Here is a 16,444-nt window from a genome sequence, read left to right on the forward strand (position 1 = left end):
ATTCGACTCTTAACTCCTGCCTTGTAGAGTCCATACACACAACAGGCAAAGCAGGGCGCTTACTTGCCTTGGGAGAGAGCAGCTCAAAATGGCGTCTTGATTCCGAGCCTCGAGCCGTCTACTATTATGGTCTATGGCTACTGATATATATATATATATATATATATATATCTCAGTAGCCATAGACCAAATATATATATATGTATGTATGTATGTATATGGCTATGGCTATGGCCCGTCTCGGGAAGGCTTTGCCCGTGTCCGTGCACCGGAAAGTGCACAAGCGAACACCCCATCACTTGACGAACGTCAGAGGCGCGGCAAGCGCAGACGACAAAATCGGTATCGTTTCCGCGCTGAGTGAACTTCCTGGTTAGTACTGCAAGTTTGTAAGTGTTTTATATTTATTGTTTTGATTAAGTTCTTGATGGCAGTGCATTATTTGAAAGTGTGGACTGCAGGTGAGTGTTTGGTCATTTCTGACTGTTGGTTCAGTCATCAATATCATATTCTGTTGGAATGGATAATGGCTTCATTAATTGTGGGAATAATTAACAACGTGCGCATTGTCATTCTGAGAATTGGTGTCACCGCAAAAGATGGCTTATACAGTGACAACGTACGTTTTTGACAAAACGTTATCGAAGGAATACGTACCATGGAAAAGAGTTGGAAATCCAATTTCAAATGTGCACTTGAGAACATATGCAGATAAACAAACTAAAGAAGCAAAGAGAACGAAAAAGGATTTGATTAGAGGAGAACGGTTTTTTTTTCCAAATAATTATTTTAAAGAATACATTGTTCCATTTTGGAAGTGGAACGACAGGTTTACTACATACTGCAACAAATTTTATACCAAAAACACATTTTGTTTGTTTGATTTTTTTTGCTGAAAGAAACAAAACAAGCCCTTACAACGAAGTGTCAGTAATTTGATTTGTTCAAATTGTTGTTGTGCGTCATTGATTGTACAATAAAGTTTCATAAAAGAAAACAAGTTATGGAAAGAAAAGAACGTTCTTTTCAAGGGTGAAAAAAAGATCAACCCCCCACAAAAAAGAAGAAGAAAAAAAAAAAAAAGGAAAAAAAGACACACACACAAAAAAGTCCATTTTTGGGGTAAAATTGTGACAAGTGGAGCAGACAGATTATCCTGTATAATATAGGTCTTGATAGCAAACAAGCAACAACAACAACAGCAACAACAACAACAACACACACACACAAAAAAGGGAAATATTTTATGCAAACATAGTATCTTATATCTATTACAAATACAGTATGAAAAAGTTATATAAGTTGTGCATTTTAACAGAGAACACACACACACACACACACACACACACACACATCAGTTGTTGGAAAAAAACCCAAAAAACAAATAAGTCATCTGGATGAGACGATAAACAGAGGTAATGTGTGCAGCATGCATTTAGTGCATGTAAAAGAACCCATGGCAACAAAAGGGTTGTCCCCGGCAAAATTCTTTAGAAAAATTCACTTTGATAGAAAAACAAATAAAACTGCAGGCAGAAAAAATGGGGTGGTGCTGTCAGAAAAAATGGGGTGGTGCTGTCAGTGTAGTGACGCACTCTCCCTGGGGAAAGCAGCCTGAATTTCACACTGAGAAATCTGTTGTGACAAAATGAGTAATACAAATACAAATACACATAAACACCACCAGTCTCAGTAAACTAGAATAAAGTGAAAATTCATTTTAAGAAAATAAAATCGTTTGTTTCTGCATGTTTTTTTTTTTTGCTTTTTGGGTTAAAGAAAAATTCTTAATAAAAAAATATGCAGACTGCAGGTTAGAAGTTTACCTTATATGTATGTATGTTTGCAAACAATACACACACAAAAGGTATTGTTTTATGTAGAAAAACAAACATTTTCACCAGAAGCCAATCAAATAGACCAGGAGGTATGTGGTTATAGTCATTAAAACATAGGGCCTCAGACGCTTGGCATGCCCAAGCCATTGCCACATACTTTTCATCATTTGTCACGTGCCTATTTTTCATGGGGTCACTGGGCATGTGCATTAATCTCATGCTTGGCTCAAAGTATGCACTTTGATCAGTTGATGACCATTGCTTTCTGACCTCTACCTTCCATGGGTGATGTCCCCCCAGTTTTCCTGGTCCATCTCATAGCTCAGAAAATATGAAACTATGAAATTTTTATGTGTTGTTTAAATCAAATTATTTTCTTCTCACATTTTACAGGAATGCCATATAAGTTTAAAATTCCAAGGATTGTTAATTATTATCTGCATTTCACATTTAGACCATCAGTTCTACTGCCAGTTAGTTAATTTTTTGTTGTTGCTGGTTTTTGTTGTTGGACGCGTGTGTGCGTGCATGAGTATGTGTGTGTGTGTGTGTGTGTGTTATGTGACAGTTTCAGAGTTTATGAATAGACATTTGATAGTGAAACTGGAAATTGAATACACTCTCAGAGACCTACCAAAACATTGTACAGCCTTAACGAAAAGCAGTTGCCACAACAGAAAAACACACAAAGTGCCCATTATGCCCTCTGGCATGTATGCATAGCAGCAACGAAGATCCACCACTCATGTCTATTTTGGGCCAGTCTCTGAATGGTACCCGAGGTGTCCTCAAGGGTTCTGAGTTCTCCTTTAGCTCTTCTGTGTCAGGTGTTCTTTGGCCTTCCTCACTTGCGTCTACCTTCTTGTGTCCACTGAAGGACTGTCCTGGTGACCTTGCTGTCTTCACATGGCATGTCCTGTTCATTTCCACTACCTTCTCACAATGATGGTCTTCATGAGCTCTTGATTGTACTGGGCGAGTTGCTGTCAAGTGGACATGGTATTGGGACAGAAGATTCACAGGGTTCTTTGGAGGCGTTTCATGTGGAAAGTTGACAACTTAGTTTGGTCACTCTGTCATCTTCCAGTATTCTTTGCCATAGAGCAGTGGAGGAAGTACCCAGGTCGGGTACAATCTCAGCTTGGTGTTGGTGCTGTACTGGGGGATCTCCAGATGTTCAGCATTCTGAAGGTGATTCTGGCCTTGCTGAGATGGCTCTTGATGGCACTGCCTGCTCCCCCCATTGTGTCTTGACAGTGCTGCCCTGGTACACACATTCTTCAGTGGTGAATAGGTCAGAAACACAGACACAGACACACACACACATGCACACACAAAATCTATGTATTGTCCTATTGTTACAGTGTTAACAAATCAGAATCATTGTCATGGAAAACAACAACAAAAAAATAAGACATTTATACATCATCATCATATGAACAGGGCCTTTGTGAAACTGAGACTGTTCAACAGACAAAAATTTAATGACGTTTAATTTGTTTTTAAAAAACAAACAAACAAATACAAAAAAAACAAAACAAAAAACCACTTATAGTATACATTATCATCATCAGAACATGACCTTGAAAGTGAGACTGTTAACAAACAACAACAACAAAATCAATTAATTTATTTTTTTATCTTCACAGTGTCAGTGCACCAGAATAACTGAGTTGTAGAACTTGTACATTATCATCATCAGAAAACAAGGCCTTCATGAATCTGGGACTGTGTTAATTGTTAATTATTATCTGTTGAGCACAGATGGCGCACTTCTCTTGAAGAGGGTGAGTTGCTCATTACAGACGGTGGGAGGAAGCAGTGTCAGGTGACTGACTGACGGGAAACACAATGTTTAAGGTTGTCAAGGACGACCGTTTCCGTGCTGCAACAGCAGCAGCAGCAGTATGGTGGAGCCAGCTGATAAGTGGACGAAGTTGACATGGTTACCAACCCTGTGCTGGCCTGAGGATAGCTGTGGCCCCCCTCCCCATCCCTCACCTTTTCCGTTCCCTCTTCCGCTGTGCTTGCCATTGTGTGTTGGTGATGTGTGTGTGTGAGAAATAGTATTTGTTATTTTTTCAGCGGTGCATGCCTTTGTATGTGCATCATTTGTATGCATCAAATTTATGTACAAGTGTGTGTGTGTGTTTGTGTGTGTGTGTGTGAGAGAGAGAGAGAGAGGGGAGAGAGAGAATGTGGGCGGTGCTGCTGATGTGTGTCTGAGATTGTGCTTTATAAGTGTTTTAGCCGTGCATGTCTTTGTATCTGCTTAATTAGTAAGCACCAGATTTGTGTACAGATGTTTGTGTGTGTGTGTGTCTGTGTTTCTGTGTCTCTCTGTGTGTGATTTACACCTATTTTTTGACTTCATTACCTGCATATTCGTTGTTCTTGTTTGTGGTACTGGTGGTTTGTGTGTGTGTGTGTGTGTGTGTGTGTGTGTATCCATGCTCATATTACATATTACACTGATAAATATTGAATGGATTATTTTTTTGTAAGATGCCTTAAATGCCAGCTGGAAAAAAAAATCATGCAGGTACATGTTACTTGTTCATTTTAAAACATCACATTTGATAGCATCATAAGTTTGATTTGTCGCTGTCTTAAATCATGTAATTATTAAAGTGCAGAACACACAGTGAGGAACAATTACTGTGGAATGACAAGATAGAAGAGTGGAAGAAATTGACCATGACAAATCAGTACAACTGACGCTATCATTTTCTTTTGGTTGTGATGACAGAGAACCAAAATTCACCAGTGATGCAATAACTCCCGTGTAAACCATGAAGCAAGATGGGGAACTGCTGCAAGAAGAAGGACAAGACCACCACCAAGACACCAGACAGAGACTTGCTGCAGCTTCCATCTGCCTCTCAGTTCAATGGAGCCAGCTTCAGCCTTCCTTCACCCACCAGTCAGTCCCCTCAGCCCACAGCGAGCCCTCCCATCATCAGACCACTGCCCACGGTGCCGGCCCAAAAAGGTTTATTTACACCTGTTGTATTGTTGGTCTCTTCACCATTTTCAGTGGATTTCTCTGCATGAAACTCTGGCTGCTCCCCAGGGAGAGTGTGTTGTTACAGTACAGTACAACCCATACATATATTGTATTTGTATTTCTTTTTTTTATCACAACAGATTTCTCTGTGTGAAATTTGGGCTGCTCTCCCCAGGGTGAGTGCGTTGCTACGCTACAGTGCCACCCTTTTTTTGTGCATTTTTTCCTGCATGCAGTTTTTATTTGTTTTTCCTATCGAAGTGGATTTTTCTACCAAATTTTGCCAGGAACAATCCTTTTGTTGCCGTGGGTTCTTTTATGTGTGTGAAGTGAATGCTGCACACGGGACCTCGGTTTATCGTCTCATCTGATTGACTAGCATCCAGACCACCACTCAAGGTCTAGTGGAGGGGGAGAAAATATCGGTGGCTGAGCTGTGATTCGAACCAGAGTGCTCAGATTCTCTCACTTCCTAGGCGGACATGTTACCTCTAGGCCATCACTCTCTCTCTCTCTCTCTCCATATATGTATATATGTGTGCGTGCGTGCGTGTGTGTGTGTTTTCTGCCTGCATGTGTATTTGTTTTGCTATCAGTATTGATATTTCGACTGAATTTGTTGCCATGTGTTCTTTTATGTACAGTGCATGCTACACACTGGACCACAGCTTACCATCTCATCTGAATGACTAGCATTCAGACCACCACTCAAGGTGAGGGGGAGAAATTACTTGGGAGTGTGGGATTTGATCCCATATGCGCAGATTCTCTTGCTTGCTAGGTGGACGCGTTACCCCTAGGCCACTACTCCACATATAATAGCTTGACCCATTGGTGCAGACTCTGGCAGAGGTCTGATGGTTAAAGTGTGTCATGGTAAGTATTTTAGATTACACATGATTTTAGAAAAAAGATTTCCCTTAAAAAAAAAAAAAAAAAAAGACACATTGCAGTCTTCCGGGAGAAATGCAACAAATACAATTGACACTTTTCTAATTGTATATGTTATAAGAATCTGTGAAGGACATAAAGGAATATAAAGTTGGAAACAAGGAAGCATGTTTGGCTGAATCAAAAGCCTTTCTCAGATCTTTGAAAGCTGCATACAATTATCTGCTTTTTCGACTCAAACATTTCTCAACAAAAGATGATAAGGTGTAGTTCTGATTAATCATTAAATACGATTTTATGAAGCCTGCTCTTCAACAACTTTTCCATTGTCATCCATCTATTTAGTAAGTTTTTGCTATGTATTCTTGTTAAGAGTTTGGTGGCCACATGTAAAAAGGAAATTCCTGTATGATTATCAGGTAATTCTGAATTATCTTTCCTTGAAATGAGCATGATTATTGAGTAACTCTGTTGTTCTGGGACTTAGCCATTTCTGAAAATTAAATGAAAAGATGACACAAGATAGACTGATTTCTTCTTCTTCTTCATGGGCTGTGACTCTCATGTACACTGATATACACATCTTCCAGCTGTCAGTCCATGATGCTAACCATTTCACCACGATGACTAGTTAATTTTGCATTCTTTCAGTTTCAAGTAGGTGTCAAAGTATGCAGATGGATCTATGCACATGACACCACTTCTGCCTTTTTGACTCACTTGTGTAAACAAAGTAAGTCTATGTTTTAACCTGGTGTTCGGTTGTCTGTGTGTGTGTGTGTGTGTCTGTGTGTCCGTGGTAAACTTTAACATTGACATTTTCTCTGCAACTACTTTGTCAGTTGACACCAAATTTGGCATAAAAATAGGAAAAATTCAGTTCTTTCCAGTCATCTTGCTTTAAACAATATTGCGCCTCTGGGATGGGCACAAAAAAAAAAGAATGAAGCCTAATTATAAGCAAACTGCATTTACTGTTATATTTATATTTTTTGTATTCTCTAAACTTGGCACTTTGATCTGATATTCTGACCCAACAGCTAGAGCAGTCATTATTATCATTTTTTGTTCAAACAGGAACTTCTTTTGCTAAGCATGGAAGTTTTATTTATTTTGCAAACGTTTTGGTGCTGATAGTAAAAAAGGGAAATTACTCTGTAATGCTAGGGGAGTTAATTTGCTTTAAACTGATCTTTCTCATCTTAAACATTACATTTTGAAATTACACTCAATACATAAAAAGCTTGGATTTTTTTTTAAAAGTGTATCACAAGTGAGTCTTGAAGGCCTTGCCTCTCTTGTTTTCTTTTTTAAAGAGCAGAGACAGCTGAGCCTACCTTAGGTAGTGTAAAACATTAACATAAAAATTGAAGTAAAATAGTTAACACGAAATTCAGAAATAAGTAAGTACATTGAATACTGTAAAGTAAAACATATATACACTTGGCTACCAAAGCCGTCTTTGCATTTTTAAACATTTTTATTTCAGATATGGTTATTTTGATAGCATGTTGTTTATATACTATAGTTGTTGTAATCATTTTCTTTTGTTCTTTCAGATGTGTTGATTGTGCGAGCAATATACGACTTTGATGGCATCAATGAAGATGATTTGTCGTTCAGGAAGGGGGATCGTCTCCAAGTTGATGACAATTCGTAAGATATTATTATCTGGTCTGTTTTGAAATAACTTCTTCAGTGCGTGTCTTGTTGAATTAGTGAATCACATAGTGAGTGTGTTGTTGTATGTGACTGTCCCTGTGTGTATGTAATATGTGTATATAGTGTGCATGTATTGTGTATATATATGTATAGTTTGTGTATAAGTATAGTGTGTCTATGTGTGGTCTTCCCAAGGCCTCTCATCACCATATCACAAAGCAAAGAAAAAGAATTGACCAATAAATATGGTTTCAGATCAGTTAGATTTACATCTGCATATACCGTAAAGTTTGGTCTATAAGCCGTGACTTTTTACCCTAGCTTCAACCTCTGCGGCTTATACAATGATGCGGCTTATTTGCAGATTTTAACGATCCCAGGAGTGTCACGTTCTCGTCTATTCTTAGCTGCCCTTCAACTCACCAAAATCATGATTTCTGTCCATGAATTTTTGGATGAGCTTCAGGATAGTGTGCTAACTGTTCACGTTTTATAAATCAAATCCGCACACATTAAAGCCTTCAGATCAGCATTCAGTTCTACTCTGCTCAAGCATACACCCTCATCATGCTGAAAACGTGACGTTATGCCTATGATGCAGCCTTCAAATTGAAGGAGATCGACCTAGCAGACGACAGTACAAGCAACAAACCAGCAGCGACCTCCACCTTCATGTTCATGAAGTGAAAGCGAGGCTGAAGTCAGTGACAAGATGGCAGAGGAAGCTGTGCTGGTTCTCTTCAACTCGGACACTGAAGACGAAGATTTTAGTGGATTCAGTGAGCAGGATGACGTTGAATAAATGTGACTATCCTAAATTATGGATCTTATTTTCGTTGTGTTTATTTATTATTTTTTTGTGGCACTAGCATTATTTTCGCTTGCTTTTCTTTGTGTTGTTCCCGCTTGTGTTTATTTCATAACCGACAGTATCGACAGCTTTTCTGTAGTATCAGTATGTGTTCCGGTACTGGAAATAAAAGCGGCTTATAAACCGGTGCGGCTTATGTATGTATAAAGTTCAATTTTTTCCAAAATTTAATGGGTGCAGCTTATATACCAGTGCGCTCAATAGACCGAACTTTACGGTAAACAAACATGAATTTTGAATCTGTGTGTATATTTGGGTTCATTACTGGTTTTGTTTTGTTTTTTTTGTTTACCATCTGTTGAAAAAAATCCATGTTTGAATTAAGATTAGTGTGTTCAAGGCATTGCTGATTCAGATCCTCTGATACCAGACAAAATGGTGACTGGTGGTTGGCCCTGCACCTGAAGAATGGCCAGCGAGGTTATGTTCCCTGCAACTATGTTTGCACAGATGATGGCACTCCACAAGCCCAAGAGTGAGTGACTGTGGTCCTGGTTTTGTCTCTGTTGTGTCTTTCATTGTTCCTTCAATTCTTATTTTGTTTGTTTCATTTTGGCTATGTCTTGAGCCACCTTAGCCATTGATTGATTTCTGTCATGTGTGTAAACAAAGTGTAACAACCCTCTTTGGATTGTCCATGTTTGTGTGTGTGTGTGTGCGTGTGTGTGTGCGCGCGTGTGTGTGCGTGTGTATGTGTCTGTGTGTATGTGTGTTTCTGTGTGTGTGTGTGTGTATGTGTGTCTGTGTCTGTGTGTGTCTGTGTCTGTGTCTCCATGGTAAACTTTATTCAAATCATTTTCTCTAGAAATGCTTGTCTGTCAACACCAAATTTGCCTGATCCCTTTCACCGCTTCAGGTGACAAATGACAGCAGCACCAGTTTACCACAGCAAATGACGTTACTGACAGTACACATGTACCACTGTGGGTGACGCTATTTGACCAAACTGCTGGACATCTTTCCATCATGTTCTTCTCTGCCCTGAATCACACGAAAGTCACAACATTTACATAAGGTGAAAGATCAGTCCTTCACCTTAAGCTTTGATATGCTTGCCTTTGTCTTTGAACCAGACTTGCAAATGAGGCAAGCTGAACTGCGATCCTTTAACAATCACCATGGGTGATCAGCTCTGTATTTCTAATGGAATGCATGCTTCATGTCAGTTGACACTGCAAAATTCTGGAGAAAAATCCACTTTGATGATGCAACAGAACACAAACATTTAGCTTATTCATCTTTATATGCTAAGAACAACTAAAAATGCAGATCTATATAATATGTTGTCATGACACCAGCCAGTAGACACCAATGTCTGAATCGACACTGGGGCAGTGCAACTTCTTGGACAGGGAATAAGGCTGTGGATTGAATTAATACTTTGACAGGAATATGTGGTATTATTGAAAGGAGAGTGTAGGATTGATATTTGCTGAATCCTTTCTGCACAGGTATCAATTCTATTGCAGGATCTGAGAAACATAGAAAATGGTATTTTCAAACCGTTGAAACAGTTATTTTAAAATTATTTTATTATTATATGTTTATACAACTGTTGGTGTCTGTAGATATAATCTTCACCATGTTTTTTACTTTTATTTGTTTACTGAATTGATTGATTGATTTTTCTACAGCTGGTGGTTTGACGTTGATCGGAAAGAAGCAGACAAAATGTTGTTGCTACCTGGCAACACACCTGGAACTTTCCTGGTTCGAAAAGCACAAGGTACATAACCAAGTGTGAGAAAGAAGTGCCTCTCAGTGTTTTTTGTAAACACCCCCCACCCCTTTATGCAAAAATGTTAACACCTCCCTCCCCTTTATGCAAAGATGTTAACACCCTCACCCCTTTATGAAAAGTTTACCTTCCATTTGTGAGAAGGAAGCCTGTCACTTATGTAACACGATCATTGAAATAATTTTAGTATTTCTATATCTCACTATATATTACCTGTAAATGATAGGGTGTTTTACAGAGAAAAGCTTCCATTGTACTGTCTGTTGATAATACGTTGTTTTCTCTATGACATTACGTGTTGATAATAGAATGTTTTCTTTATGGCATTACCTGTTATTTTGTCAATAATCAATGTTTCTCTGTGACATAACCTGTTAATAGTACTGTATTTTCTCTATGACATTACCTGTAAATGAAAAAATGTTTTCTCGATGACATTACCTGTTAAAGATACAATGTCTTCTTGATGACATTACCTGCTAATGGTGCAATGTTTTCTCTATCACGTTACCTGATAAAGATTTCATGTTTTATCTATGACATCACCTGTTAATGATACACTGTTTTATCTATGACATCACCTGTTAATAATCCAATGTTTTCTCTGTAACATTATCTGTTAATGATAAAATGTTTTTATATAACATTACCTGTAAATGATGCTGTTTTTTCTCAAATACATTACATATTAATAACACAGTGTTTTCAATGTGACATTACCTGTTACAGACACAGCGTTTTTGTATAACATTACCTGTTATTGATATCATGTTTTCTTACAGATAAGACTTCCTTTGTACTGTCTGTCCGAGACTGCGACAGATTAACTGGCGATCCATCAGTCAAGCACTACCGCGTGAGAAGCATGGATAGTGGTGGCTTTTACATCAGTTCCAAGCGAATATTCAACACTATTTTTGATGTCATTGACTATTATTCAGGTAAGGACTTCAGACTGGAGCTGGTGGAGTCTAACAAGCTATTGGCTGAATTCGTTAAGGTCAAGGACTTCGGTCTTTGTGTTCTATGTATTTGTTTGACATCTTGCAAAACATTCCACACTATTTTTTAAGTTATGAACTATTATTCAGGAAAGGACTTTAGACAGGAACATTCTTTTGAGGATGCTGATTTTTCTGCCTAGACACTGTTGTTTTTACAGATTTTTTACTGAAAATTTCAGTCCAACCTAACTGACCCAGTTGAATTTAGTGTCTCATCCATCACTTGTTAGACTTGTGAAGCCAGTTTGTATGAAAGTCAACGACAGCAAAAGAACTTTCTAACCAGCTTCGACCAGACAGTTCATTATGAACTAAGTACTCAGCTGACCAGTTCAGTGACATTTTCCAGTGGTAAGAAGATGGGTTACTCAATAAGAAATGCCCTCACATTTTCCAGTGGTAAGAATTTTGGTTACTCAACAAAAATGCCCACACATTTTCCAGCGGTAAGAATTTTGGTAACTAAAAAAAACAAACAAAAAAAACAAAAAAAAAGCCCACGCTTTGTGTCTGTATCTCTTTAGCATGGTTGATGAGTTGTAACTGGTGTAATTCCAGGCTGACTGTAATTGTCATTGAGTGTATTGTATTATCATTAGTGCAGTAACAGCGGACAGTTCTTTTTCTTTCTTTCTTTTTTTTCTTATTGTAAGAACTGCTGGTTTTTGTCTTCAACAGTTGCTGTTTTGGCTTAAACCCTTGACTGCTGGACCTTGTTGAAATGAGATCCGTGTGGCTTGAATTAGAGTGCAAGAACTGTTTCCTATGTACTTTTGAGTGTTGTAATTGACATGATGATGATGGCGAATTGATAGTGGTGGTGGTGTGTCCATTGAGATCGATGATGACCATCGTTGTCATCCAGATGGGGGATGGGGGATGGGGGGAGGGTGGTGGTGGGGTGGGGGGAAGGATGCTCATGAATCTATCTGTGAGTGCGCAGATGGCTGAATAGTCCAATCTGCGCACGAAATGTTCGCTGACGGGGCAGACAAAGACAGGCATATCATTGTCAGGGAGCTTGTTTGCCCGTGACTTTCTGGCCTGCCTCTTCTCAACAGCTGCAGCAGTCCTGTTGGCCTCGCACAACCTGGCGCCTTTGTGCACAGCAGCGCGCCATTTGTCACGGTCCACTGCAGATTCCTCCCAGGAGTCAGGGTTGATATCAAACGCTTTCAGAGAGACTTGAGTATCTCTGAACCGCTTCTTCTGACCTCCGTGTGATCTCTTCCCTTGTTGCAGCTCGCCATAGAAGAGCCTTTTGGGCAGCCGATGGTCTGGCATGCGCGCCATGTGTCCAGCCCAGCGAAGCTGGGATTGCATCAGGATGGTGAAGATGCTGGGAAGGGTGGCTTTTGCGAGCACCTCTGTGTCTGGGGTCTTGTCTTGCCACTTGATGTTCAGTAGCTTCCTGAGGCATGTTGTGTGGAAGTGGTTCAGCTTCTTGGCATGTCGTTGGTACACTGTCCAAGTTTCGCAGGCGTACAGTAGTGTGGGGAGAACTACTGCTCTGTAGACCTTTAGCTTGGTCTCAAGACTAATGCCTCTTCTGTTCCAGACATTTGCATTGAGTCTACCAAAAGTTGCGCTTGCTCTTGCAATCCTGACGTTCACTTCATCGTCGATGGTCGCATTTCGTGACAGTGTGCTGCCAAGGTATGTGAACCGCTCCACCGCACTGAGTCTCTGACCGTTGACTGTGATGTTGGGCTCAACGTAGGGTTTCCCTGGGGCTGGCTGATGGAGAACTTCAGTTTTCCTCGTGCGTTTCCTATGTACTTTTGAGTGTTGTAATTGACATGATGATGATGACGAATTGATAGTACTGAACAAAAGAAATATAGTCCCCAGAGGAAAGAATCCCAAAAAAGAATGGAGACATGCATCATCAGCAGCAATCAAGGGGTCAATGGCCATTTTTAAGTGGACAGAGACAGAAGTTTTGGGAGGGTGGTTTTAAATGTGAAAACACAGTGGGTCAGTCTGTCAGCACAGGGGATTGCAGGATCTTGCCTGTGTCATTCCATTCTCGTTACCTCCCTGGACCTGCCAGTTGCTATGATTTGAGTGGAACTTGTTTTGGTCAAGAGCAATTTGCTATGCTGTTAAGCTCATATTGCATATGTTATGGTCAGATGAAACTTTTTTTCCCCCATCCCCTTGATTGGTTCAAAGATGGACACTTGCAGACGAACAAAGTGGGGTTGACCTAGTATTGCTTTGGACACTGGACATTTATGTTTTAAAATTTCAGCCATTAGTAACTAACTTCTCATTGAGCAGATGTTGAATGGAAGGCAAATTGCCATTGTGGAATTGACAGTGCTGCAACACCAAGCGTTATTTATTTTTATTGCTCAAATATGTCACCACAAAAACTAGATATAATTCATGCTGAAACTTGGTCCGCTTTGTTCCTGGTGGAGAACAGTATGCCACAAAAGTTGTTTCAGCAAATGGTTTCCATCAAGCAACATAATACAGTTGTTGAGAATGGAGACAACGACAGCAAAATGTTTGTGTAAGATTTTGTTGGATCACCTGCAGACATGTTCTTTATGCCCACATGCTTATGTCTTTTGCAGAAAAAATGTTGGTGTGCTACTGGCAAATGCAAATAGCATTTACTGCTTACACTTTGTCCAAAATGTTACTGTGTTTGAACAAGAAACTTAAAAAAACCTGAAAAGAAACAGCGATAATGAAAATGAAAAATAGAAAAAAAAAAAGTTTTTGGTCAGTATAGACTTTTTTTTAACACTATTCTGCCCAGTCCATTTTCATTGAGTTGTGTGCCCCGCCCATGTAATTTTTACCCATGTGCTGACGCGAGAGGGTATGGTCAGAAAAATGCTCATGAAATCTTGAAATATGGTTTGGGTTTGATCAAATTTGGCATTGTTATTCAAAAATACCTGTAGTTAGTATTGAAGCCTTTAAAAATTAAAGGCAGGGAATTTATGATAAGTCATTACAAATTATTGCTAAAATAAAAGAAAACAGAAAAAAACCCCACATATAGAACATGCTTTTTTGTACAATACATCACAACAGATCTGAAGAAAACATGCGCTGTCTGAATCATTCGCCTCTCCTTTACCTTTCTCTGCACCCAGTTTGATGAAATTATTGCTGTTTTCCTCCTGGACTTTGTTTTCAGATTCATCATTCTCCTCCTCACTGTCAGAGTCCTTCATAATTTCGTTGACAGCCTCATCCAAAGTCAATTTTTGTTGAAAACTCATCTTTTTTGGCTGCAAAATCACCCATGCGAAACTTGAATTTCCTTTCGTTTGTATTCTTCCGGTTTGGTTTGAATAAGAGTTTCTTCCCTTTAATCACTACCTAAATTGAAAGTACACCAGATGGACGAAAAAACTACATCTGTGGGCGACAAACCCAGATCTGCACGGGTGTAGGTTTGACGTCCGCAGGCAGAAATGTGTTAAGGATGAATGATTTAAAGCGAAAAATTGAGTATGATAAGTTTTTTTTATGTGACATATACAACTCTGTCTCTCACTCTCAGTGCTTTTGACCATATCTTTGTATGTATATCTGTTGCACACCCACAGCACACTCAGGTAAATGCAGAATGATGATGAGACGTCAAGGCACCATCCCTTGTTTTAGTCTGATATATTCAGCCTGTCAGGATAGTTAGTCTGTTGTTGGTGGCACCAGAATTTCTGACGTCCCTTCCTGATAGTTGTGCTGTATGTGGATCTGTTTGACGGCCGTATGACACATGTCAGTAATGTCATGTCCTCTCTCTAATGTCAGTTCAGTAAGCCACTCACCACATGACTTTGCGCTAGAAACCATGTGTTGGATTATCAAGTGATCAGCTGGGTTTTTACTGCACAAGTTCAACATGTGTGAAATGTCAAAACACCTCCCACACCTTAACCGGTAGTCATCATTCACATGTAAAGATTTGATCCGTGACAAAATGCTATACTTTGACTGTAAGTGTTGTATGTAGACCAGCATGTTTGTTGTGATGAAACAGCCAGTGTGTTGACCAGTGTGTGTTGTGTGGGACCAACCAATGTGTTGTGTGTTCACCAGTAGTATGTTGTGAGGAGACAGCCAAAGTTTTGTGTATTGACCAGTATGTGTTGGGTTGTGTGGAAACAGCCAGTGTGTTGCATGTTTACCAATGTGTGTATTGTGTCTTCTTCTTCTTCTCCCTGAACTCTGTTAAGAGTCATAGGGGTGCCACACAGAACTGTTCACCAGAATCCTCCAGGTCTGTCAGCTGCAAGACAAAGCCTAGGTCTCTGCAAATGGTTTCCCTGTCCTTTCTGGAATTTTGTCTCTCGATCATTTTTCTGTCTTCCCCTCTGTCTCCTTCCCTCAACAGTTCCTTTGAGGATTGTTTCAGCAAGGCCTTTGGATCTTATTACGTAGTAACACACACACACACTAGTTTTCTTTCAGTCACCTTGTAGTCTTATGCTTCTTTTTCATCATCATCTGCTTCATTCCTTGGCTGCAAGTCTCTCATTCACTCATACAAAAGAGTGAGCTTTTACATGAATTTTTTTTATGCTGCCATGTAGGCAGCTGTACGTGACCTTACCAGCGTAGCTTTCATTTCTCTACTGATGTTAGTGGATCTTCATAAAGTCCAAGGTGCTGCTTGATGGTTTGGCACACTTGTCCATCGGTGGTCATGCTTTGTGTGGAAACAGTGAACGTGTTCATTGGTGATTGTGTGGAAACAGTGAACGTGTTCATTGGTGATTGTGTGGAAACTGAACGTGTTCATTGGTGATTTGTGGAAACAGTGAACATGTTCGTTGGTGGTCATGCTTTGTGTGGAAACAGTGAACATGTTCACTGGTGATTGTGTATTGTGTGGAAACAGTGAACGTGTTCATTGATGACTGTGTATTATGTGGAAACAGTGAACGTGTTCATTGGTGACTGTATTGTGTGGAAACAGTGAACGTGTTCATTGGTGATTGTGTATTGTGTGGAATGGTGACTGTGTATTGTGTGGACACAGTGCATGTGGATGGTCTGTGCGGGCTCCTGACGATGCCGTGCCCAAGGATACGCCCTGTGGTGCAGTTCAGGGACCTGGAAGTGAAGCGAGAAACCATCAAGCTGACCACCAAGCTGGGCGCCGGATGCTTTGGGGAGGTCTGGAAAGGTAACAACTTTACTTATGTTGCGCACAATCAATAAGTTTTGCTCTTAGTGTTTTACCTACTTACCTACTGCCCATTCTGCCCTCTGGCATGCAGGGCAACAACAAAGAACCTCCACTCTTGTCTGTTTTGGGCCAGTCTCTGGATGGTATCATAGGTGTACTTCAGGGTCTTGAGTTTTATTCGGAGCACTTTACAGTAATTCCAATTAAAGCAAAGTACATTACAATATGTTACACTATCAACCAAGCCATGCTTGTCTAAATGATTGAGA

General features: G+C 39.8%; 1 protein-coding gene across 4 annotated transcripts in view; it reads left to right on the plus strand.

Moving 5' to 3' along the window:
- The first annotated feature begins 222 nt into the window (after positions 1 to 222).
- Positions 223 to 16,444, plus strand: part of LOC143279963 (tyrosine-protein kinase yes-like) — a 32,298-nt gene continuing 16,076 nt past the window's right edge. Inside the window, exons 1-7 of one of the 4 annotated variants that reach the window (XM_076584345.1) lie at positions 223 to 3,873; positions 4,588 to 4,830; positions 7,296 to 7,392; positions 8,640 to 8,744; positions 9,904 to 9,995; positions 10,790 to 10,948; positions 16,026 to 16,172. In XM_076584345.1, the coding sequence (XP_076440460.1) occupies positions 4,641 to 4,830; positions 7,296 to 7,392; positions 8,640 to 8,744; positions 9,904 to 9,995; positions 10,790 to 10,948; positions 16,026 to 16,172 (790 nt within the window). In that variant the 5' untranslated portion in view covers positions 223 to 3,873; positions 4,588 to 4,640. The remainder of the gene's footprint in view (positions 3,874 to 4,587; positions 4,831 to 7,295; positions 7,393 to 8,639; positions 8,745 to 9,903; positions 9,996 to 10,789; positions 10,949 to 16,025; positions 16,173 to 16,444) is intronic. The other 3 variants (XM_076584346.1, XM_076584349.1, XM_076584347.1) reach the window with 3 other exon arrangements.

This window comes from Babylonia areolata, chromosome 3 (genome assembly GCF_041734735.1).
Source record: "Babylonia areolata isolate BAREFJ2019XMU chromosome 3, ASM4173473v1, whole genome shotgun sequence".
Lineage (NCBI taxonomy): Eukaryota > Metazoa > Mollusca > Gastropoda > Neogastropoda > Buccinidae > Babylonia > Babylonia areolata.